At 35.6% G+C, this 24577-nt stretch overlaps 3 protein-coding genes and 1 pseudogene across 3 annotated transcripts; all 4 read left to right on the plus strand.

The window, feature by feature from the left end:
- Positions 1-4891: 4891 nt before the first annotated feature.
- LOC103340564 (transcription factor MYB1-like) lies at positions 4892-6247 on the plus strand. Its single transcript, XM_089042984.1, has 3 exons — positions 4892-5143; positions 5262-5391; positions 5485-6247. The coding sequence occupies exons 1-3, from the start codon at positions 5011-5013 to the stop codon at positions 6116-6118; spliced, it is 897 nt and encodes a 298-aa protein (XP_088899110.1). The 5' UTR covers positions 4892-5010; the 3' UTR covers positions 6119-6247.
- Positions 6248-12290: 6043 nt separating this feature from the next.
- LOC103340566 (transcription factor MYB1-like) lies at positions 12291-13802 on the plus strand. Its single transcript, XM_008243989.3, has 3 exons — positions 12291-12551; positions 12674-12803; positions 12939-13802. Exons 1-3 carry the CDS (start codon positions 12419-12421, stop codon positions 13645-13647), a joined length of 972 nt encoding a protein of 323 aa, XP_008242211.2. The 5' UTR covers positions 12291-12418; the 3' UTR covers positions 13648-13802.
- Positions 13803-20629: 6827 nt separating this feature from the next.
- On the plus strand, positions 20630-21619 carry LOC148914551 (pre-mRNA-splicing factor ATP-dependent RNA helicase DEAH1 pseudogene; annotated as a pseudogene).
- A 729-nt stretch (positions 21620-22348) lies between these two features.
- Positions 22349-24348, plus strand: LOC103340567 (cytochrome P450 CYP72A616-like). Its single transcript, XM_016796247.2, has 5 exons — positions 22349-22633; positions 22728-22948; positions 23038-23282; positions 23368-23764; positions 23857-24348. The coding sequence occupies exons 1-5, from the start codon at positions 22360-22362 to the stop codon at positions 24280-24282; spliced, it is 1563 nt and encodes a 520-aa protein (XP_016651733.2). The 5' UTR covers positions 22349-22359; the 3' UTR covers positions 24283-24348.
- The last annotated feature ends 229 nt before the right edge of the window (positions 24349-24577 follow it).

Raw genomic sequence — 24577 nt, forward strand, 5'->3', positions numbered from 1 at the left:
TCATTTTATAAGAAAAATATATGATGCACCTTAACATATATAAAAAATTACGAACATACGTATACACATATATATATATATATCTGTGTGTACGTACAAAAACTCAGCAAAAGTCATTACCTTTTCGTTTTTGTTTTCATGAAACAGGACAAGGAGGATCCCACAGATATAGGAAGGTAGCTCCCGAATTGATTGCAAATAGTGTACGAGGTGCGTGGTCCAGGGCTAGCTATTTCTTTTTTGGTTCAAGGCTGTTCCTTTTTTGGTCCATGGCTAGCTAAGCCATCCAACTTTCAATACAAGAATGGACGTTGAGGGAGATTTAATAATATTATAATGTATAATTCGTTTATTTTTGTTATGAATTATATTTTTATTCCACAGAATTTGATGTTGACGATCGACCATTTGAAAATTACTGGGCCAATTGGCCCCCATACATTCTATTATTCTGAAATCCTGTCGTCCAGCTCTCTCTCTCTCTCTCTCTCTCTCTCTCTCTCTGAATCAGCAGGACTCATATCGTCTGGTTTAGGGTTTCCACCAATCCCAAACCAAAGATTGAAGATTTATCATAAAGAAGAACCAATTTTTAGTTTCAATGAAGCATGACGAGACGTAAAGCGTCATATCTTCGGCTAAAGTCACTCACCATATGGCAGATTTTTAAAAAGATTCCACTGCCAATGTAACATGAAAAGCTCATGCAATATTTTTTCGGTGAGGATAACAGTAGTTCAGAATTTTACTATATTATATGGCAGGGGTTGGTCACATAACATAATACTGCCAATAAATACAATGTTTTGCAAATTGCCAACTTCGTACGATTATAATACCACAATGACATCATGGGATGGGGTAGGTTGAGAATTTTCAAGTCATCATGCATGCTTCCCTCTCCTCCACCCACCTACCAGTTCAACTTCAAATTGTACTATTTTACAAAAAATAGCTTTCGATACAAGCGATATTGGGGACAAAGACGGATCCAGAAATTTTCCTTGTAGGGGTCAACGTCTAAAAGGAATTTTCTTTGAAAAATCAGTTTGAGGAAATGTGTGATCTTTAGGTTGACATGGACCCTTTTATAGATATGCTTGTCTAAGTTTATTCCAAAATCAAAGTCCAGAGCATGCAGGAAAATTAGCCAAGACATCTTGCAACTCACTTTCTTTTGAACTACCCACGACATCTTTCGAACTCGAACTACTCACATTATCTGAATTAGAAGTAGATGATGAGAACTTTCTATTAAAATATCGTTCCATAAACTGTATTGGTAGAAATAATCAATAAAGCATGAACAACCAATCCAATCCAACAATTGAATAGACAAAAATTAATCCAATTTGCCAAGAAGATACAAGCATGCAACCTAACAAATACAATCTATTATAAAATCCCAACAACTAATAAAACAAAAATATATAAGAAATTTTTTCATTAATTAACAAACACAAAAACAAATCCAATTTACCAAGATATAATCTAAGCATATACAACCTAATAAAAACCCTTAATTTATTAATACTAACTAAACAAAATAAAACCCAACAAAAAAATTAATCAAGAGAAATAAATACATATAAAAATCTTTCAAATTAAAGCATAAATAGATTAGAAATTAGGGTAACATAATTTCAAATTTAGGGACAATATCTACCTTCCAAATCAAATCGAATTTGGGGGTGACTTTGTTATTTTGCTGTTACTGCCACCATTATGAGGATGTCATCAGCGCAGGATTGGGTGAAGGTTGGTTAGTAGGATTTGGGGATTTAGGGTTTGACATATGAAGAAATGAGCTAAAACTATTTTGGGGGAGGGGAGGAAACTGTTTGCTGCTCTGCTCTTGCGCCTCTGTTTAATAGAGGCTGCTCTATAATTTTATTTTTTAAAACCTGGCCAAAATGCTCGATGAAAGTCCTCAAAGAGTTGCTCTTTTTTCTCCCAGCAAAGCGCTTGCCTTGCGCTTCTTTTTTTTTTCGACGTCATCCCACTAAACCTTTTATTCTTTTTAAGACCTGGCCAAAACTCGAAAAAAGAAAAGAAGCGCAAGCAACGCGCTCTGGGAGAAAAAAGAGCTCTTTGAGGACTTTCATCGAGCATTTCAGTCAATTTGCTCCCCTCTAATGACATATTCCATAGTTGCAGGAGGGGAATCGAACCTAGAGTCTCAGGTCGTGCAGAGATAAATACTCTTAATCACTTGAGCACTACAAGCCCCTTGTGTTATTATCTTCTCTTTAATGAGATGTACTTCACCAACTCAAATCACATATATAGTTAGTTAGTTAGTATATCTTTATCTGCTCCCTCATGAGATGTCTCAAGTTGAATTTCGTTCTCCCTAACTTTATTTTTTTATAAAAAGAAAACCCTAAAACAATACGTTGTCTCAAAATAATGCAATTAATGCACAAGTCGTGTTTGGTTTGCAGTTTTCTTGTGGAATCTACCTTTTGCTGATTTTGAATTTCTTCTTGTTCTAATTTGTATTGTTCAGATGTAGAGGGCTCATATGGGTCCATATATATATATATATATATATGTATGTATATGTATAATGTATAATGTATAGTATGTTCTGATTGCCTATTTGACAGACAAAAGTGAGCTTCACAGTGGTCGCTGTATAATGTATATATAGTATGTTCTGATTGTCTATTTGACAGACACAAGTGAGCCTCACAGTGGTCGCTGTCATTGCCTATCATTGCAATTGTACGTATTCTAGCTCCTTACACACACCATACGAAATCTCATGGAATCCCTCTTCTTTTTCCTTCATTTATTTTTCACGGTTATTTACAAATGTAAAAATCTAAGAAATATGATGCATAAAAAGTAGTAGGCATGGAGATATGACTAATATTTAGAATATATGTCAGCTCAGAAGGACTTTGGTAATAATTCACTACTCCCAAGACAAAATCAATCGGGTTGGATGGATTTTCTATTTCTTTCTTATAATCATATAAGCTTTGGTTTTAGGGTTGAATTTGGTTTCGCCATTTTGCCTTAGAAAAAATAACATCAATTGATGACATGTGCGTCTGGAGAAATTCCAGGATCAACTACGAGAGGCAACCGAACTATTTTTTCTTGGAGAAGTTGTGTTAGAACGAGAAAGGGAATATGTTGTCATTTAGAAAGAGTACAAATTATGAATTATGTGGTTCATAATATCCAAGGTGAGCTGTCATAAGCTGGTGTCTTGGATCCTTGGGGTTGCTGCCATGGCATTCTGGGCATCCGGAGAACATGGTGCATGAGCTGATCAGTTTTGAGGGTGCCTTGGTGAGAAGAGGTAGGAGGAGTATCGTGCGTCGGGGTCCCTTTGCAATTTGTGGTGGAATTCCCGTAGTGGCTTGGTGGACTAATGCATTCATATAAAAACAACCAACATGTGCAAAATTTAACACACGTCACAGTCATTTTGGGTAAAGGTTGATTAAATAATTAACCCTCGATTAAAAAAAATTAAAAAAAGGAATGTGGTTAAAGTTAATAATTTCAAGGCCACGTGATTATGTTAGACCAAGTCCTAATAAGCCCTCCTAAAGTAGGGAGACTTTTAGGAACTCCTAAATCTGAGGAGAGAGAAAGAACTCCTAAAATACCACAAAAAAAATTTATTAAACTCTACACCACCCAATTATTCAAATCTTTTCCCCTTCAACACCAAGGCCTCAACGGTGGTGGTTCTCCTTCTTTTTGCCCGTACCTAGAGCAGGGGTTATGTAACTTCCTATCAAGATTCAAATAGATTTATTTATTTGATGTATATGCGTTATTAATTTTTCTTTTAGCTATAAATGTTCAAAAGTCAAATTCAAAATTTAAGAGTACCAATGCCTTAAATCAAGGAATTTTCATTAAAAGTCCCCTTCGTCTCGTCATTTTTTTGAATTGACATGTACGCCTGGATGAAAGCAACCATTTGTTTCTTATTTTCAGGGTGCCTTGCCTTGCTGATAACTATGAGGTTCAAAAATATTACTGTTAGGTTAAGTTAAGAAGAAGAAGAAGACTGGACTGAAGTACATCATGCGCCGTGGTCCCCTTGGATTCTTATTGCATCCACAGCTACGAACGAAATTACACTCACAAACAAAAACCCTGGATCAAAAGTAAAAGAAAAATAAGAAAAGGTGGTTAAAGTTAATATTTTGAAGGCCACGTGATTCATGGCTCTTCCCATGTCCCGAGTACATGTAGTGGGTGAAACGTGGGTTGAATTATGCTGTTGGGCAGTGAAGTCTGGAAAGATAACACCAAACGTTCAGATGCTGCTCATAATTTACGGCACTGGAACTGGTAAATATTCCACACATGATGCCACGATATATATTCCACCGAAACCTGTAATTTTCGAATAATGTCATACACCCAATTGGTTTTTGCAGGGAAATGCTATCTTTTGTTTGACTGTTTGATAATATATATATATATATATATATATATAAGATGTTTATATCCTAGTTTAATGGCATAAATATTCATTTCTCAATCTAAGTTTGATAAGAGTAGAATACTTTTTAAATTGATCGCTCTTCTATGGTATTTGTGTATTTTTATATTCCTCGGTTTCTGCTGATCGCTTAACCCCGCTCATCTTCGGCATAACTTTAAAAAAATACAAATTAGGATCCCTATCTGGGGATCCAAATATTTCTGAGATCAAAACAGATGTTTACACATATTAAAAAACGAAGCACAAGTTGAATAAAATTATGTCATAAATTTGTAAGAGCATCGGCCACCATGTTAGCTTCACTCCGAATACATACACATTCATTTATTATTGTACTATGATGCGATAAAATGTTAAGGTGAATTTCTCCAGCCTTAATTGCTTGGCCTTCAAAAGTAGGAGCTAAGCTTTTGACCCCCATCAGCCATTCACATGCACACATGTATAAATCTGTCCACATCGCCATGTGGAGTGGAGCTTTTAACACTCCAATCTAGACTCTCTGCTTGAACTCAAAAAGAGAGAGAGAGATGGGGCGAAAACCATGCTGTGATAAAGAAGGGCTGAACAAGGGAGCATGGTCTGCTTGGGAAGATAAAGCCCTTGCTAACTACATTAACACTCACGGAGAAGGAAAATGGAGAGACCTTCCTCAAAGAGCGGGTACGTACGGTTCATTATTTAAATTAACAATTATATATATGTGACAATTTTCATGTTTTTTTCTTCTACATTTTGGGACAATGTACTCATAACTAAACACTAGTGTTTTTTTCTGCAGGGTTAAACCGCTGTGGGAAGAGTTGCAGATTGCGTTGGCTGAATTATCTTAGGCCTGATATTAAGAGAGGCAACATTTCCCCCGAAGAAGAGGAGCTCATTGTTAGACTTCATAAGCTTCTTGGAAACAGGTACATATGTATATATGGAAGATTTACATCTCTTCTTGGTATCAAGTTATTATGACGAAATTGGTGTCTCTAATTTTGTATAATTTGTATTAGGTGGTCACTCATTGCTGGAAGGTTGCCGGGACGAACAGACAATGAAATCAAGAACTACTGGAACACCAATTTGAGCAAGAGGTCAGAGCAAGGAAGTGACAAGGCTTATCAGGATCAACTGAGTGCTAGTACTAGTTCGAAAGACGACACGAAAAAATTGAATAATCCGGCATCAAAGTCTTCTGTCCAAGTGGTCCGTACGAAAGCATTTAAGTGCAGGAAGGTTGCCATCCCCTCACATTTGGATGGCCATGATCAAATGCTTGAAAGATCGAACGTGGCTCCTGGTTCCGACAGCGAAAGCCCGTGTTCTTCAGCGGCTCGGGAGCATGATTCTTCGTTTGGTTTTCTGAGGGATTTTGATATCAATGACATGCTCATACCGGATGTGCTGAGTTCTGATTTCCAAAAAGCACAAATCAACGACTGTGATCAGGACATGTTGGAGTGTGGAATTACCAAGATTGAAGATTTATTGATGGGTGAAGCAAGGTTGGGAGAATGGAGAGCTGGTGATGATGATCAAGATGACCCACTTCAACCAAATGATGATGATCATGGAGATGTGAACGGCTTCAATGCACTTTCATCTTTTCTGAATTCAGTAGATGATGATCAGTGGATCATTAGTTAAAATCAAGCTAGCCCCTCTAGCTTTGCACTTTGCAAAACTTTCCAACTCTGTTGTACTGAATAAAAACATTCCATTACTAAGATGAACTTTGTTAGTTTGCAGTTGAACATTTTTGTCAATAATTTGGAGACATGTGTGTTTTGCTATGACAAAATTCAGTATATATTAAAGGCAAGTTTTTCAAAGATTCTTGATGTGTGTTGTGCATATTATATACAGTGCGTTTCAAGTGTGAATGTGAAATTTTAGTATCGGCAAAAAGTATGAATGGTTATTGTCGTGTACTTTACTATGCCTTTAAATATGGATCCATGAGTTTTTCATTCTTCTTCGAAAACGATGTTTGTAAGTGTTTTTACTATAAAATAGAATTTTGACGGACTAATTTGTGATGAACCTGTGATTTTGTTGAATGATTATACACATGGATTTGTTTGTTTGTAGAGATTTAGTACTAGCTAGCTAGCTAGAATGGATTTATTTATAAATTTGTATTTATATATATATTAGTCCTGATCTCTTGGACTACAGTCAAGAGATTTGTGTCACTCACTGTTAGATGTAAATTCAACGGTTCACTCACTCTTGCACTCCTTTTAAGAAATTTTTTGAACCATTGAATTAATATCCAACGGTGGGTGACTACAATATATCTCTTAGACTGTCCAAAAGATCGGGACTGGTATATATATATATATGTATTGCATATATACAAATAATTTGTACATGCATATGTATATGTACGTGGGAAAATTCAGCCAAAAAACTTGTGTAACTTTTTTGTTGTTGTTTTGTTTTTTCCATGGAAAAGGACAATATCAATCCCAATCCCATACATGTGGGAAGGTAGCTTCCAAACTGATGATGATGATGTACGTAAAGTCAAGACTCTGGAAATTTCTTAATAAAATGCGGTCCAGAGAGCTAAAGCCATCCGACTTTCAATACCGCGAGAATGTAGGTTGAGGGAGTTTTCTTTTTTATTTATTATATTTACTACTATTTTTTTCCTGTCTGAATTATATTTATATTTAATATAGAAGGTCATAAATTTTCATGTTATTTTAAAGACCATCCGAGATGGGCCATGCATGGCAAGATTGAATCAGCAGCTCTGTAACCCTGAAACCTTGTCATCCTCCCGGCTAGTGCCTGGCAGTAATTCGCATCATTGATCCAATGAGCCCTCAATTATTTACTTCCACCATCCCACATGCTTTTATTTACCCAACAAAAAAATATATATATAACATATTTTCCCATAGAGACCTTATAAAAAATTTTCACGTGTTAATATAATAAATCAAAATGGATCGGTCCACTTGAAATTTATAATATAATTAAGCTTGATCTTCTTAGCTCAACAACTTCTACAGCTGCAAAGTAATTTGGATAAAATATATTCCTCACATGCGATGCAGGTTGCCCGCGTATATAATACAATAAACAACATATTAGATGCATGCTTTTCGAATTTCGATGATAAAATGTAATCTTTGTCAAGATTTATATTTGTGTGTGTTAGTGAGGCACTGGTTTTAACGATAATAGTTGTACTTCTGGATAAATTTGAGCCAATCAAACCGACCAAAGCTTAATTAAACTTGCGTTTTTAACTTTCCTTAAATGCTTCATGTGCATGGATCGTATGATAAGGTTCGGATTCATTACCTACTGATCCTGTCGTTGAAAGTTTGATGTTTATAACTTAATACAGGTGGTTTTGATCGTTAAAGTTAGCTACAATATTTAGTTAGGAGTATCTTGTGCCCATATGGTTTACAACTTGCCAAACATCCACAGTAAGGTTACATCAAACTTAACGTTGTGCCTACGTCCTCTTCGGTGATCCTCGAGAAACTCACTAATGTAGAAGAATCTCTTTGGTTACAATGAAGAACCCCTTTGAACTCTCACAAACCCTAACTCTCTTTTCTCTCACCCTGGCTCAAACCCAATTTAATGTCTTTGTTTTCTCTCTTGCACTCGTTAGAGAAAACCCTAGTACTAAAATGCCTATTTATAGACCATAGGACTACAGTACAAAGTTACACCAAATATAGGAAATACAATCCTAGTCAAACTAGACCAAGAACTTGCCCAAAACTCACTCTAGAACCAAAAACACCAAGAGCTCAAAATCACCGATGCGATAGATCACCTGGCAAAAGCGATCGATCACTTTCTTGCTGAGAGCAGCTCTTCCACCATCATTTCACCTGGCAAAAGCGATCGATCGTTTTCTTGCTGAGAGCAGGTCTTCCACCATCCTCTGCATCCTTTAGCGGGCCAACTCCAACAAGGCCTCCTCCAACGAAAACAATACCAATTGAATAGTTGGTTGTGTGTACATATTATTGCTTGAGCCAAAATAAGAACAAAACCTAAGAGAAAATTCCAAGAACCATTTAATTTAAATGTCCCTGTCGATAGATTACAAAATTGGAGTGGTCCCAATAATTGTGGTTCTCGACTTTTAATAAGTACAAGGACTTCCGCAATACAATTGTTAATTTAGCTAGATATGAAACCAAGAAATTATGAAGCCAAGAATATCAAATCCACTGTGAATTTAGCATGCATGCCAATTGACTACATACATATTCTGCATCATTTTGCATCGACGGTAGACATACACCAAAACTGAAGTGGACCCAGAATTATTGCCGAAAATGAGCAGCTTTGCGCATCATTGTGCTTCCATTGGTTTGAAAACGAGAGCTACGGGATGATACACATGTCATTTGGCATGTAGCAAAGCAAAGGAACTTTTGGGTTTATTCTGTTTAGTGAAATGTGTGAACCATATCACTAAACCTATCCGATATTCAAACTCTAATACACACCAACTAAATTTCACAAACAACTAATAATGTTGTTTTTCACCAAAAATACAATAATGGAAGCGAGATGTTATTGTCACTCTAAAATAATTATTATACGTACTTTTTTCAGAGTCGTAAATTCTAACTGTTTATGAAATGGAATGTGGAAAAATCTATCTCTTACAATTCGTGTATATCTTATTGTGAAAAAAACAGCTAATATAGAGAAAACGATTAAACACACAGAAATATACATCCCGTTACATCTAAGTTTTAAAAATAAAATATGTACTGTCCCACCGCTGATAGCTAGGCATCTATTTATCGAGGACAGATTTGATTTATCCCGAAATTGAGATTCCTGCAACCTGATACACCTCTTTAAGGGACACATAACCATGAATTAATGACTTGCCTAATTTCCTGAATTTCCCAAATTGGAATTTTGTGTTGCCATCTCTTTCGTATTTATAGTGTAAATAATAATCCTCCATTTCTTTGCCTGCTATTCTTTTACAACCACAACCATTTAATAAAATTATCAATCTGATGATAATTCAAATTTGCAATTAATAATCCACCAGTACCGTGTCACTCAACCAGTGCCTGTATACGACTTTGACATATACCAACCACATGGAACATGGCAATCATTAAAAACAGTAAGTATTTTTTGAAAACAATGCATACTCCAAACTACTCTTTATAAAAAGAAATATTTGAACTTTAGTGAAAATGGAAAGGGGATTCGAACTTTGTTGTAAGGGAGCGGGACTTAATGTCATACCAAACTGCTCTAACCCACGTATGCAAATAAGAGTATTCCTTATTAAGACATATTTGCAACACAATTACGTCTTCCTATATTAGTTTCTATACTTTCACCGTTTTCAATAAAGCATATGATGACAGTACGTTTTGCATGTTGACATTTCTGAGAAGAAAGTGATGAGGCCATTACTGATTTAATATCAAGAGGAGTTGAAAGTTGGGTGTGGTTTCTCAATTATTGGATTTAGAAAGCAAAGTTTACCTTTTCTGAAGGAAACAAAATGCTTGAAGTTATTTCTCATGTGCAGGGTGAAAGTTAAAGTCAATGCTCTAAGAATTTCATAGTTTTATAATGCAATACCAACTACCTAAGTTATTACTCCAATACCAACAACCTCTTGACAAATTGACATCAATAGCTCTCTCTCGCCATAGATTTTTCTTTTCTGTTTTGTTTTTTTTTTTTTGTTTTTTGGGTCAACTTAAAGGAATTTCTTCTACAAAACAAAGTACCAATATTCTAAACCTGAACTCGCATCAGTCTCAAGGTCCAGATTTGGCGCAACCAATGTGTATACTTGCATGCAACCAAAATTGCAGCGAGTGGTGCTGCAAAATAAACTATTTGAATTAGTCCAAATTTTGATCTTCAATGTATGATCACAAAGAAAAATGGATCGATAGCCAAGTCTTTCTTGTTTTTTTTCGTTATTTTGTCTATAAACTAGTGCTCTGTGCCGCTGTGCTGCGTGGAACTTGTACAACGAAACGAACGAACAACTAATCAACACTGACAGGTTGTAGTGCGTGGAAGCAAGGACACGTCAACTGCAATGACACCAATAATTATCGTGTGCGGAGACGTACTTTCTGAAAAGACTATACGAGTGATTATAATTAATAGCATGGATCAAATCAAGGCTAATCTTACTGTGGATCTTCTTTTTGTGTTTGATCATTTATCATCAATATACTTTTTTGATGAAGTAGAAGGACTTCAATTAGAAACCGAGGTGCTCTGTCTGAGGGTGGCATTGTTAAAATTTTGCCTTAAAAAATTCCTACGAGAAAAGAGAGAGTACCACACAACTCCACCAACTAACAATACTCTACTCGTTTTTCCTATCTGCTATTTTGTGGCCTTAGTTTAATCGTTTATCATCAATTTAATTAGAAGACCAAGTAATGGGTATGCTTAAATAATTAAAAGAAATAGAAACTGCAATTGATTTGCATGATGGAGACAGGGACGATTGAAACTAGATGCTGAACCTCAACCTCATGCAGGCAATAGTACATACATACTTCAGAAGGAGAGAGAGAGAGAGAGAGAGATAGAGAGGTGGCAGCCTAACAAACTTTCAAGGGTCTCTTGGAATGTTAGCTTGAGAGTAAAAGAAGCAAAGGCAAGGCAGATTCAAATTTGACTTAGAAAATTGTATAATATTATTGTGTTAGAAAACTCTTTTTTCCTTTGCAATAAACATATAATAATTTGCTAAGTTTCAGAATAAACAAAGCACTCTTTCTGCATTAAATATATACGTCGTGTTCAGCATTTTGGTAATAAAAATATAATGAAAAAGACTGGATCGACTATATAATATTTTTGCTTAACGAGTCCAGATTTCTAAATTTATATAATATATATGGTAATGGTATGGAAGATTCCTCGGTCCAGATTTCTTCATCACAAAATCTTCACACAACGTCAAACAATCCACCAACTCTGCTAATGAAGGCAGTATAATAATGCTGGGTTTCCTTGTTTATTTTTGGGAGAAAGGGTACTTAATTTCTAATTAATTCTTGAACTTTTAAGTGATGAGTGATAAAAGAGCTGTACATCGAATAAATAAGTCCCTTTTTTCGTAATATTTGCTTTCGCATATAATTCTGTATATATTACAATGGCTCTCTTTACAGTATGTGTTTTTTGTATTTTTTTTTATTTTATTGACATAATAAAATGTTATCGCTTTTTTTTTTCTCCATTTGAAAAAATAAAAAAAATAAAAAAAAATCTCCTTTTGGAGGCCTAGTAGATGAGAAGATCTGCTTTGTAATATGAACATTTGGACCTTATAATTGGGGAATTTGAGTCTCAAATGTGGAAGCATCGAACCTAACTGATTGGGTGTGGGCGGCTTATTAAACTGGACGGTGGAAACCGGTAAATCACAATATATATTGGATCATTTACATTATTACAGAATTATATGATCAAAGTGGTACCAAAGTGCACATTAAACAAACAATCATTTGCAATGAGGTGTTGCCTTGCTCATAATTTTTTAACGTAATTACGTGTCTATTTCTATTGTCAGTCAGGTGATAAGTCAGATGATAAGAGACGAGTGAAAAAATTAATGAATTTGTTTTTTCTCTTTTGGTCCAATTGCTTATAAGGACGATATTCTGAAAAGAAAATGGTATGCCACCATTGATTTTAATGAGATAGGCTAGTTTTTAGGACCACTAGGCAAACTAAAAAAATAAAAGGGACCATAATATAAATAATAATAATAATAATAACGTGGGGAAAATGTGCAGCTATAAGTATCTGAATCCAAGCACACAGGAGACCAAATCAAACAAGCACACGACTCGGAGAAAGAAAAAAAAACCAGAGGCAGTGAAGAAACAGTTTCTATAGTGAAAAGGAGAGTTTTGGGTGTGAGCAGAGAAGGCAGGCACCAAAACAATGGGGAGAAGCGCTTGTTGTGCAAAGGAGGGCTTGAACAAAGGTGCTTGGACTGCCCATGAAGACAAAGTTCTCAGTGAATACATCAAACTCCATGGTGAAGGCAGATGGAGAAACCTCCCGAAAAAAGCAGGTAAAAAAAAGAGAAGAGAAATGTGCACTGCTTAGCTCATTGTATCTGATTGTGTGGGTTTTCTGAATTGTGCTTGAAAATCAAATCAATGGTTCTGATTAGTTGGTGCTTAATTTATGCAGGTTTGAAAAGATGTGGGAAGAGCTGCAGGCTAAGGTGGTTGAATTATCTGAGGCCAGACATTAAGAGAGGCAACATATCACCAGATGAAGAAGAGCTTATCATCAGGCTTCACAAGCTCTTGGGGAACAGGTAATTTGTGCCATTTCATTGCTTTAAATAATTATTTATGAAATTCTAGTAATTGGAAAAGAAAAGAAAAAAGTTCATCATGATCAATTGGGATTCTGATGTTGATTTTGTAATTTTTTTTCTTCTTTTTTCCAGATGGTCGCTAATAGCTGGTAGGCTTCCAGGGCGAACAGACAATGAAATAAAAAACTACTGGAACACCAATTTAGGGAAAAAAATCCAAGACCAACAGCGGCAAGGCTCTGCTTCAAATCTCAAGCACCACAACAAAAATGGTGAACGAGTTTCCAAAAAGGCCAAGACTATGGAGGACATGTCTCCCAACATGACCTCACCATCACCATCCAAGATGTCCCCAGTGGTCAGAACCAAAGCTGCTAAGTGCACCAAAGTTTTCATCAACCCAGACCCTCACAAACTCCCACTTGGCCACCAACATTGTGAAGAAAACAACAGAGGAGGGTTGATGTTAGACAGGCATGCGGGGGATGACCACACGAACAATGGGTCGTCGTCATTGTCCTCCTTCTCTAATATCGCTGATCAAGAAAATTCGTCCTCGGATTTTCTAGTGGATTTTGACATGAACGAGATTAGCCTTGCAAGTCTCCTGAATTCGGATTTTCCGGCGATTAATTGCGACGATGTTGATCAAAATGGTGCCAATAGTTTGTCACACTGTGTGGACCAACCAGCTCAAATTTTCTCAGAGGAAATGTTGCAGCATTTGAATGGTGGCAGCCACGATTGTGTTCAAGTTCAACCAAATTTGGTTCTTAATTTCCATTCCTTGACTTCTTTTCTTGATGGGGATCAAGGAGGGGAAGAATGGCTTGGAGAGTAGTTGAATAATTTGCCATAATTATTAATAAAATAATTATATTTTTCTTGCCACTTACGTAGAAAAAGAAAGAAAATCAAACCAATTAAGTTGTACTAAATGAGTGGAGGAGGACACTTAATTATATAAATCTGATCTTATTTATTTATTTATTATCAGTTGCAGTCGCAGTCGTGCTTTTATCTTGTTTATATTATTCCAGGAGAAAATATATTTAAGTTGCTTTTTGATTTTGAGGTGCATTATTTATCCATGGATTATGCTTTCAAGGTGTATTTTATATGTCCTGCATTGGAACAATAACTTTTTATTGCAACTTGGACTTGATCAAATTGTGATTAAAATTTGTATGATCGTTATTTGTTGCTGTCAATTATCACAGACAGCTGTGATTTGTTTGTTTTTTTTTTAAACAGTGCCAATCATCTTTATTTCTATTCCCTCACCGTTAAGTTTAATCAAGAGTTAATAAAATATTTATTAAGAATTAACAAATGGAAATCAAATTTTGAATTCCACTAGAAGAGAAGGCAATGGTATCGATGTAAATGTATAACTCTTTTTATAAAAGAATATTCTAAATTATTCTAATGTACGAGGTCAGAAATCGAACTTAAATACAAGAGCAGACATTACTTTAATCATTGACCCAAACTACATCTACAATGTTAAAAATACGTACCATAAAAAGAAGGGAAAAGAGAAAAGGCAAGCATTACAACAAATGATTTTGATACATGTGAACGGGTGGAGGACCCCCCCTATGATTGATAAGGAAATCAACAAAATTGGCAAGAGTCATCGATGTTGACCACAAAAGAGGTGATAGATTCAGGGGAGACTTTAGAAAAACACAAAGGAGAGAGAAATTTTGTAAAAGAAGCCAAAATGAACAAAATTGCCCTTATTTATTTTTGGATTTCTAAGGAATCCTTTACATTTGCATGTCTTTGACTTAAAAGTTGAGAGGTTTTTCTGTCTTTTTTGAAAAAGCTTTGGCTTTTTTCAAAAGTGAATTTTTTTTTTACTAAAACCTAAATTTACTTAGATTCAGCCCTTTCACCATTCAATACATATTTAACATTTATTTATGGGGTCCAATTTGTGTAATTAATTATATTGGAAAATTGTTAAGAACCTACTTAAACATGTATAGTTTATCTCAAATCATGACAATGACTTCGATTTCTTTGTCATTTAGTTTTTGTGTGTTTAGGAGTTAATCTCCTATTTCACCACCCCAAAAAAAAACTTCGCTTTTTCATTCTTCTTAATTATGATAAATTCAAAATAAAGCAAACATAACTCAAGTAAAGTTTGAAAAGTTAAGCTTTGTTCTAAACAAAATACAGTTGAAGTTTGAAAGAAAAATAAGCATGTGCGTGAGCGTGACACAATTTTTTATTATTTATTTTATTTTATAACAAGTATGACTAATGCCATAAAAACAAGAGGTAAAAAATGGTTTATTAAACCAATTAGTCTTTTTCACCCAAACTTTGAATGTCAACAATCAATAAGATAAATTCAATGAGCTAAATTGGTTTATTAAACCAGAATGTTAGACAATCTTGCATGCCCTATGGGTTTTTTCATATCAATGTTCTATTATTGAGATAAAATTCTGTACATCCCCTCTTAATTTATTTAGAGTTCTGCCATACGAATCCTAAAATTAATTGAGAACACCCTAATATTTTTAATCAAAATGTAAAATTAACTAAGTTCATCCTATTTAACTACCAAAAATACATTTGATACACCCTAATACAATCTATCACACAACACCCTACTACTAATCCTAAACCACATTTCTATTTTTACATGAATTTGTGCCCTCTTTTCAAATTTTGGGTTTGTATCAAAATCTTTAATTTCATAAGCTACTGTAGGAGTTGATTTACTAGCTCATTCAATTCAAATCTTCATCATCTTACTTCTCTTTTTAGCAAAACACCATATCTTTCATCACCAGTCATCACTGGCGGATCTATTAAGGAGCAAAGAGGTGCAGCTGCACCTCCCCTCGCCAGAAAAACCATTGTTGGTGCTTGAAATTACCCATTTGCTCCTTATTTCCATCTTCAACATTTAAGTAAATGTCTTTGTCTTTTTACTTTCATTTATTTTTATATTACTCCATTTACTTAAGTTTACAATGTAAATAAAGAAGTACCCCCCATTTGGATTCAAATAAAAATACTAGAAAATCAAATTCCCCCCAAATCAAAATTTGAAAAATCAGTTTTAGTGCAAAATATGATTTAGGCTAAAAATGATAGCTCATTAAGTCAATATATACTTCATAATAAAATCCCATAAAATCAAGTTTTCTTATTTGATGTGTAAGGAATAAAAGCCGCTAAAAATTATATTGAGAAAATGATTATTCCGAAAAACCATTTTTCATACTTAGTCAATATTTTTACATAGAACAATTTTTCATGTATGATATGAATGCATGAAGGGATCTAAGGTCAATATAGGCAAAAAGCCTTAGATATTCAATCCACAAAGAGTTTTTAACCTTTCAAAATTGCACATCCGCTAAAAAATTCTTGAGTCCGTTAGTACCAGTCATCTTATCTTTTTTTGTTTTTGGTCGAAACTAGATGTGATTTCATAAAAGACAGCAAGCCAATAAAGAGATCCATATGATGATAAGCCGATACCAAAATGGAAAGGCAAGGTAAATAATTGGAAAGAAAATGGGGCTACAACTCCAACCAGTGAAAAGAAGAGAGGGCCCAAATTGATTTACAGAGAAACATAATAAAAGAAGTGACTCCAATAAGCCAGCGTCAGTTTTCAAACCAAAATACAGTTACCGTTCTTGAGGTAGACATAGAAGGCTGTCATTGTTAAACACCAATAATCTTGAATGGCGGAGTTCGATGAGAAAATCTATATAGCTTATTAGTAGTAAAGTGTACTTAGTTAATTTTAAAGTTTGTTTAGCAGCACTCTTTATTTATTATTTTATTCTAATAGATGGATTAATATTAACGCAATTTATGGTTTTGTGCTTCTATTTAAATAAAACATAATAATTTTGCTCATCCCGCAATAATGTATTTATGTAGGTAACCAAAGACCTAATCAGAAATTCACACATAATTATATACAACGGGTAAACAACAAACCGAATCACATATTCACTCTCGTCTCTCTCAGTTGCAATCACGTGTCTCACGCACCCCAAAAATATCACTTCGAGAGGGCCTACTCATGTCAGCCTTTTAGAGACTAGTACGTGCACCTTAGGCCTTTAGGGAAGGTGGGGGCCCACGATTCCTCTTTAGGAAATACATGCGCAAAATAATTATACAAAGTATGATTAAATTATCCAACTTGGGGTGGCAGTGGTACCCACAGCAGGTCACAAGAGAAATATATTTATATTTATTGTGGCCATAAATCAAAATCAAAATCAAAATCTAATTACAGGTCAACATCTAACTCTCTTTGTCCATGAAACAAAATCAAATATTCTAAACAAGTTTGAGAGTTAGATGATATAATTGAGCTCTCTACTCTTGACCCTTCGCTCCATGAAGAGTCTTTCATGGTAATTTGTTGTTATAACTTATATGATTGGCAAATATAGGAATACATGGATGATAAATTTATCTTAAAGATCTTCACATTTTCAACATGTGATAATTAGGGTCCCGAGCCTATGAATTTAGAGCATCTGCATTTATCCGCATTTCGTAAAATTTAGAGCGCTCAAATAATCCAATGGCTTTGAATAGTTCACGTCAGCTAACTTTTTTGTTTTATTTACCAAATTGACAGTAACGTGTTTTCGTTACCTCTCCGTATCGCTGTTTCTATAAGCTCCATCTCATCTATATCATTTGTGTTTGGCATAAAGCTACTATTTCAGCATTAATGGACGTACGTAAATCTGATACTATAATTAATGGAGACGTACAAGGTGTCCCCTAAGATTGGATACACATCGCCATTGGTGCCCCTTGGCATGAGATTTGAGTAATCTCATAGATGTGAGACTGATTATTATTTTTCTTACTTTTGATATGTGAGACTGTGACCTTTAGCACATTTTTGTCCACATAAATAATTAAAATACAAAGAATGAGATTATTCCCATTAGTTTCAAGCCTTGTTGTTAATTTTAACCATTAATATTTCAAAGATAATATTGGATATATACGATCACAAGTTTCATTTCTATACACCTTCTTTCCTTGAAGATTAAGCATACACCTTTTTCTATCCGATCTACCTAAGTGCAATACTAACATTATTCTACTGTCTAAATTCTTCATTAACTTGCTTGCATTTGAATATTTCCTTCTAGTTTTCTGCTACCAATATTTGTTTGCTGGTTGAATTAATTCTGAAGGAAGAATATTTTGGACACTTGTAGAAAATTCATGTCACTTTCCCTTCTTTGGGTATTTTATATTTGAAAATCTTACCAAATCAGATATGTTGTCAGCTCATGTCGATTTTTCTGTTCGACAGAAGCAATGTGATCTTCATGGCAAGCAACGAAATCTTTTATAGATGATGGCTGTCCAACAATACGAAGTTAATCAAATAAAATATAAAATATAATGAATGATTCTATTGTTAATAGTATCGATGTCTTTTGTGATAAAACTCTATATCTGCCGAATATTGAAGTGGTTAAGTAAGCACAATATCGATATTACTAATAGTGAGCCATAATCTATCCTTTTGAAATCTTAACAATGGACACCCTATTTTTTTTGTTTTTTCTTTCTTAGCAATACGCATAGCTTACTCTTAAGTGGCGTATTCACTCTGTTAATCAATGAGTTGCAAGATTAACTTCGTGGGAACTTCCGTTTTGCTTTGATCATATATTGGATATAAATTGATTTTTGAAGATAGATTGGATCGTTTTCATCATTATATATATATATATATATAACACAATATAGTAGCACACTGTCAAAGTTAACTTTGACGAAGTGATGTCTCACGTCATTTGGAAGCACCATGAACCTCGAGGTTTTTTGGTATTTATTCTTCAGTCAAAATTTTGGTTTTGTAGGTTGAAGCATTTTTAGTTCATGGAATCGGTTTATTTCATTACACCACTTAATATGCTAAATGTATCATTTAATAGATCATGACGACTCAACAAAGTGATATTTTCATGCGTCAATACCAAGCAAGTGAATGTGTGTTGTAGAAAAGTTAAAATTCAATGTATTCCTCCTATGACCTTATGGTGTGAGCTTAGTCAATTACTTAGTTTCATACGGCAAGCAAACTTCTAAACGTGTATACTCCAAATGACCATATACATCTCTAGGCGCACCATATACGTCTCCAAATGCCGAATATGTAAGCGGTTAAGTGGGTACAATATCGATGTTACTAGTAGTGAGCCAAGAATCCGTCCTTCTGAAATCTTGACAATGGACACCCTATCATTTATGTTTCTTTTTTAGCAAGACACATAGCTTACTCTTAAGAGATGTATTCACTCTGTTAATCAATGAGTTACAAGATTAACTTTGTGGAAACCTCTGTTTTGCTTTGATCATATATTGGATATAAATTGATTTTGAAGATAGATTGGATCCTTTTCATCATTGCATATAATGATATAGTAACACATTGTCAAAGTTAACTTTGACAAAGTGATGTCTCATGTCATTTGGAAGCATCATGAACCTAGAGGTTTTTTGGTATTTCTTCTTTAGTCAAAATTTTGGTTTTGTAGGTTGAAGCATTTTCAGTTCATGGAATCGGTTTATTTCATTACACCACTTAATATGTTAAATGTATCATTCAATAGGTCATGACGACTCAACATAAATGATATTTTCATGCGTAAATACTGAGTAGGTGAATGTGTCATAGAAAAGTTAAAATTCAATGTATTCCTCTTATGACCTTATGGTTTGAGCTTAGTCAATTACTTAGTTTCATACGGCAAGTAAATTGCTAAACATGTATACTCCAAATGACCATATGCATCTCTAAGCACACCAAGCCCAAAAAGTAAAAGACTAATTCTAGAGCTAGCTAGATAGGGTTTTACTGAAACTTAATAAAGGGACATCTATTTTCTTCTACCGACTCAGAAGGAATACTATTTTGATTTTTCGTATTGACTTGGTTTTCACCAACTCTTGCCATATATGGAGGGGACTTTTGAAAAGCATGCTAGAAATGCTCTATCTAGCTAGACCCAGACTAAAGTGTGTTTGGTCGCTGTATGGTTTGTCTCCTTTCCCTTTCAATTGTGTTTCGACTCAAAAAAAAAAAGGTAGACCCAGATTAAATTCAAGCCAGACCCAAACTACAAAATTTATAATGGATCAGGCGAAGCAAAGGGAAATATATTAGATTTTAGGGTGTGACAAAAACCCGAACCACTTTTTTTTTTATAAATTGTTTGGTGTACAATTTGACGTGTGAATTAGTAGAAGGATCAATATTGGGTCAACTAGATTTGATTTTTCCATCACCATTATGACCCTAATATATGATGAGTATTTTTGGACTGCCAAAACAACTCGGGAGATTCTACAATAATAGTCCAATAATAACTCTGCACTGATAATAACTCCTATAAAAATATAATTTAATTGACTAAATTCCTAGTGTGACAAACACGGCCCAATTTTATGGGCCCTAATTCTTGGACTGGCTCCTTGGAAGGCACTGAAAGGAGGAATTAAAGAGCCCAATTTGAGTATTTTATTTTTGGTAACAAATAAAGCCCAATTTGGTTCAGTACGTTTGCTTGGGTCCTAAGTTATCCTATTACATTACTTGCACAATTTGGTTTAATAAGCTCTCTAATCTCATCAACAGTGGTGGGCATGGCATCTGCACCATCTTCTAGCGCGAATTCAAACTTGAATTCAATGGAGAAGCTCGATGAGGAGAGAGAAAAGATTACCCATCTCCCAGTATTTGCTTCAAGCAATTGAAAGCCATCAGGTTCTCGTTATTGTTGGGGACAGAGTGGATGTGGGAAAACCACACAGATACCTCAATATCTACACAAGGCCAGAAAGAGAAGATTGGGATTACACTGACACCGGGGATTGCTACGGTTATGCCAAGTGTCACTGCCAGAGTGGCCTGCGAAAACAGGGGCCCAGCTTGGATATTAGCCTATTCCAGCCCTGATAATAAAACTGATCATACTAGTAATGTTTTGATCAAATACAAGACAGATGGAATTTTGGTGCGTGAAATATTGGATGGTGAGGCAGATTTGGAGGGATATGGTGTGGTGATGGTGGATGAGGCCAATGAGAGAACTTTATCAACTGATATTTTATTGGGAAAGCTTAAGGATATTGCTCTATTTAGGCAATGCGATTTTAAACTGCTGATTTCATGTTCAACTGAAACTGATGCCAAGAAATTGAGTGGCTATTTTGATTCTGCCCCGGTTTTCAAAATTCCCCGAAGAAGGCTGCGGAATCTGATAAGCCACATGAAGAAGATGGAAGAAGGCTTGGTGAACCAAGCAGTGGCGAGAACACTTGAAATTCATGTGACACAGTCACGACTCACACAACAACCTGGTGACATATTGGTGTTTTTGCCTGTTCAACAAGAAATTGAAGCCGTTGACCAAATGTTGAGGCTATTAACAAAAGCTTGCGGCCATGGCCAGCTGATTATCTGTCCCATAATTCATGCACAAGCTCTTGAGCCTACACCTCAAGGGGCCAGGAAGGTTGTGCTTGCAACAAGCGTAGCCGAAACTTCAATGTTAATGCTGACTGGTATTCATTATGTCATTGACTCTGGATTTTGCATCATGAAGTCTTATCATCCGACGGCTGGGGTGGAATCGGCGCTACTTAGTCCGATTTCAAAGGCATTGGCTGTGCAGAGGGCAGAACAAGCTGGATCTATGTGTGCCATGTTATATATTTGCGGTTATTTGAATGATTTACAGGATCAGACAGCACCAGAAGAAGTACAAAGGAGTAACAAATGACTGAAGTTGACTGAAGTAGGTAAACAGATGGCAGACAAAATTTTCTTATCATTGTAATGAAAAACAAAAACTGGAAAATTAGGTCATTAGTTTTCAAGCATCTATCCCAATTAGTCTAGTGTTACTTCTCTTCTCAATGTTGGAAGAGGTCTCGTTAATCAAGTAACTAGGTTAATTAAATGTTCTGTTTTTCACTTGTGAATTGTATTTTTTTCAGCTTCTATCTCTGCTTGCTAAGTACTAATGAAACTTTCTGTTATCTATTATTTTGTATTTTACTATTCATTTGTCTACACACTCAAAATACATTTATTTATTTTTTGTGGGTCTAGGCTTGTTCCTCACTCAACATACAAATTTGGGCCTCAAGTAAACACAGAACATTGCCCAACACAAAGTCAAAAGTTGTATCAGCATGTCCACGTATTCAGAATCACAGGATTATTATAATCCCAATAGTACTCTGTTCCTTTCTCCCCAAGAGATAAATAAATCGAAGGAACATAAACATAATTTGGCAACAGAAATGTCAAGTAAACATTATAAAACAACCTTAGATTTGACAAGTTATTTCCTTTACAAGATAAACGTTTGACTGGAAGCTCAAAATTCAAACATCTTCTACAAATAACGTTAAGGGAGCTCTCTCTCTTCAGCAATATCTATATATATGCTCAAGTTTTGAGTTTGTGAACCATCATTCATATCAAGCACTCAAAGAATCTCTCAGTTTTTCAAGTATGGAAGAATATGTAGTATTATTATGTTCTCTTGCACTGGTTCTGCTGTTGTATGGTGCTGCTAGAGTTTCCTACTCCATTTGGTGGAAACCCAAATGGCTTGAGAGGCAGTTGAAGCGCCAAGGGATTAGAGGCACCCCTTACAGGCCACTCATTGGAGACATGAAGGAGTTTGTGAAGCTCATAAAGGAAGCATGGTCTAAGCCTATGAGCCTAACTCACCAGATTGTGCCACGCGTTGACCCTTTCACCCTAACTAATATGCAGAAATATGGTAACCACCATGTTAATTAGTTCTGCTTATGTTTTTGTCTGCTGATATTGTGTCTTTGTTCATATCTCTTAATTTCTCAATTTATTGATCACAGGGAAGATATCAATGTATTGGGTTGGGACAACACCAAGACTGATCGTCATGGATACAGAGATGATGAAAGAAATCTTGTCTAACAGGCAAGGCCACTTCAATAAGCCACCCCTGAACCCTCTCATTCTCATACTGACCAAAGGACTTGCAAGTCTAGAGGGTGAGAAGTGGGCCAAACACAGAAGGATAATCAATCCTGCCTTCCACCTAGAAAGGCTGAAGGTTCCATCTATTGCCTGACATCTCTTTCTGATTTTACAGATTCAATTCTTTTTCAGAATAAGTCATTTCTGCTGTTTTTGTTGTTGTAGGAAATGGTACCAGTTTTCGCAGTTGGTTGTGGGGAAATGATAGAGCAGTGGAAAAGGATGGTTCCTCTTCAAGGAGCTTGGGAAATGGATATATGGCCTGAAATCCAGAAACTTAGTGCAGATGTTATTTCTCGAGCTGCATTCGGAAGCACCTATGAAGAAGGGAAGAGGGTCTTTGAGCTTCAGAAAGAGCTTCTTGTGCTAACATTTGAAGCAATGACTACCTTATACATTCCTGGTTTCAGGTGCATTTCCTTTGCCTAATATTTCCCCTGCATAGTATTTAATATCAGTTCTTGAGAAAATTAACATCTTAACCATTTAATACAGGTTTGTTCCAACAAAAAAGAATCAAAGGAGAAAGAAATTGGCCAAAGATATCACATCAATGCTGCGAGACATAATCCAGAAGAAAATGAATGCAATAAGGGCCGGAGAATCCAGGGTTGATGACTTGCTAGGCATGCTCTTGCAGTCTAATAATCAGACGGACTTATCAGAAACTGTAAGGAACACAAGAAGCAATGAGATGTTGACAATTGAAGAGGTGGTAGAAGAGTGCAAGCAGTTCTACCTTGCTGGCCAAGAAACAACCTCAAGTTGGCTAACATGGACCATGATTGTTTTAGCCATGCACCCAGACTGGCAAGAAAGGGCAAGGCAAGAAGTCCTACAAGTTTGTGGTAAAAAAGAACCTAATTTTGAAGCTCTAAGCCTCCTCAAGATTGTGAGTATTTCTCTCTGCAATCACATACAAGGGTGATTAACACATCCTCTTCTCTCTTTACAATCGCATACTTGTATAAAATTCTCTTGCAGGTAACCATGATACTTAATGAAGTTCTAAGGTTGTATCCACCGGCAATTGCTCAGTATCAACATACTTACAAGGAAACCAAAATTGGGGACATCATTGCTCCAGCAGGAGTTGATATTACTCTGCCAACACTACTCATTCACCATGATCCGGAGCTTTGGGGTGCTGATGCAGGGGAATTCAAACCAGAGAGATTCTCTGCAGGATTTTCAAAGGCGTCGAAGGATCAGCAAGGATTTTTTCCATTTGGCTGGGGTCCAAGGACCTGCATAGGCCAAAACTTTGCCATGATAGAAGCAAAACTTGCTTTGGCTATGGTTCTGCAACATTTCTCATTCGAGCTCTCACCTTCCTACACTCATGCTCCTTATACTGTTACCATTCTTCAACCACAGCATGGAGCTCAAATTATGTTACACCAACTCTAGGTTGGACAAGCCTGCCATGTCTAAATTTCACTTCCAATAATGTGATATTAAATCACAAAAAGTGTGCCTGTTATATTTCCCATAGTGTGTTTCGTTCATAATGAAGAAGTCGAGATTTTGCGTTTGCTCATTAAGTTCAGTGTCTTCTGAAAGTGGCTACTGTTCGAGAGCCAATTCACCTCATAAGGATGGTTTGTTCCAATAATTTTATAAAGCAAATACATTCAATTTAGGAGAATTGACAAATGTCTCGAACAGAGAGCAGAGCATATATGTCTCGAACAGAGAGCAGAGC

The sequence above is a fragment of the Prunus mume genome, linkage group LG8 (genome assembly GCF_029339155.1).
Source record: "Prunus mume cultivar Tortuosa linkage group LG8, ASM2933915v1, whole genome shotgun sequence".
Taxonomy (NCBI): domain Eukaryota; kingdom Viridiplantae; phylum Streptophyta; class Magnoliopsida; order Rosales; family Rosaceae; genus Prunus; species Prunus mume.

Bases quoted from the DNA above. Each gene is read 5' to 3' on its own strand.
- LOC103340567 (XM_016796247.2), top strand. From the start codon at position 22,360: ATGGAAGAATATGTAGTATTATTATGTTCTCTTGCACTGGTTCTGCTG. The intron at 22,949-23,037 runs GTTCCATCTATT...TTGTTGTTGTAG, and splicing joins TCCACCTAGAAAGGCTGAAG to GAAATGGTACCAGTTTTCGC. The intron at 23,765-23,856 runs GTGAGTATTTCT...ATTCTCTTGCAG, and splicing joins CTCTAAGCCTCCTCAAGATT to GTAACCATGATACTTAATGA.
- LOC103340564 (XM_089042984.1), top strand. From the start codon at position 5,011: ATGGGGCGAAAACCATGCTGTGATAAAGAAGGGCTGAACAAGGGAGCA. The intron at 5,144-5,261 runs GTACGTACGGTT...TTTTTTCTGCAG, and splicing joins AGACCTTCCTCAAAGAGCGG to GGTTAAACCGCTGTGGGAAG. The intron at 5,392-5,484 runs GTACATATGTAT...AATTTGTATTAG, and splicing joins CATAAGCTTCTTGGAAACAG to GTGGTCACTCATTGCTGGAA.
- LOC103340566 (XM_008243989.3), top strand. From the start codon at position 12,419: ATGGGGAGAAGCGCTTGTTGTGCAAAGGAGGGCTTGAACAAAGGTGCT. The intron at 12,552-12,673 runs GTAAAAAAAAGA...TAATTTATGCAG, and splicing joins AAACCTCCCGAAAAAAGCAG to GTTTGAAAAGATGTGGGAAG. The intron at 12,804-12,938 runs GTAATTTGTGCC...TCTTTTTTCCAG, and splicing joins CACAAGCTCTTGGGGAACAG to ATGGTCGCTAATAGCTGGTA.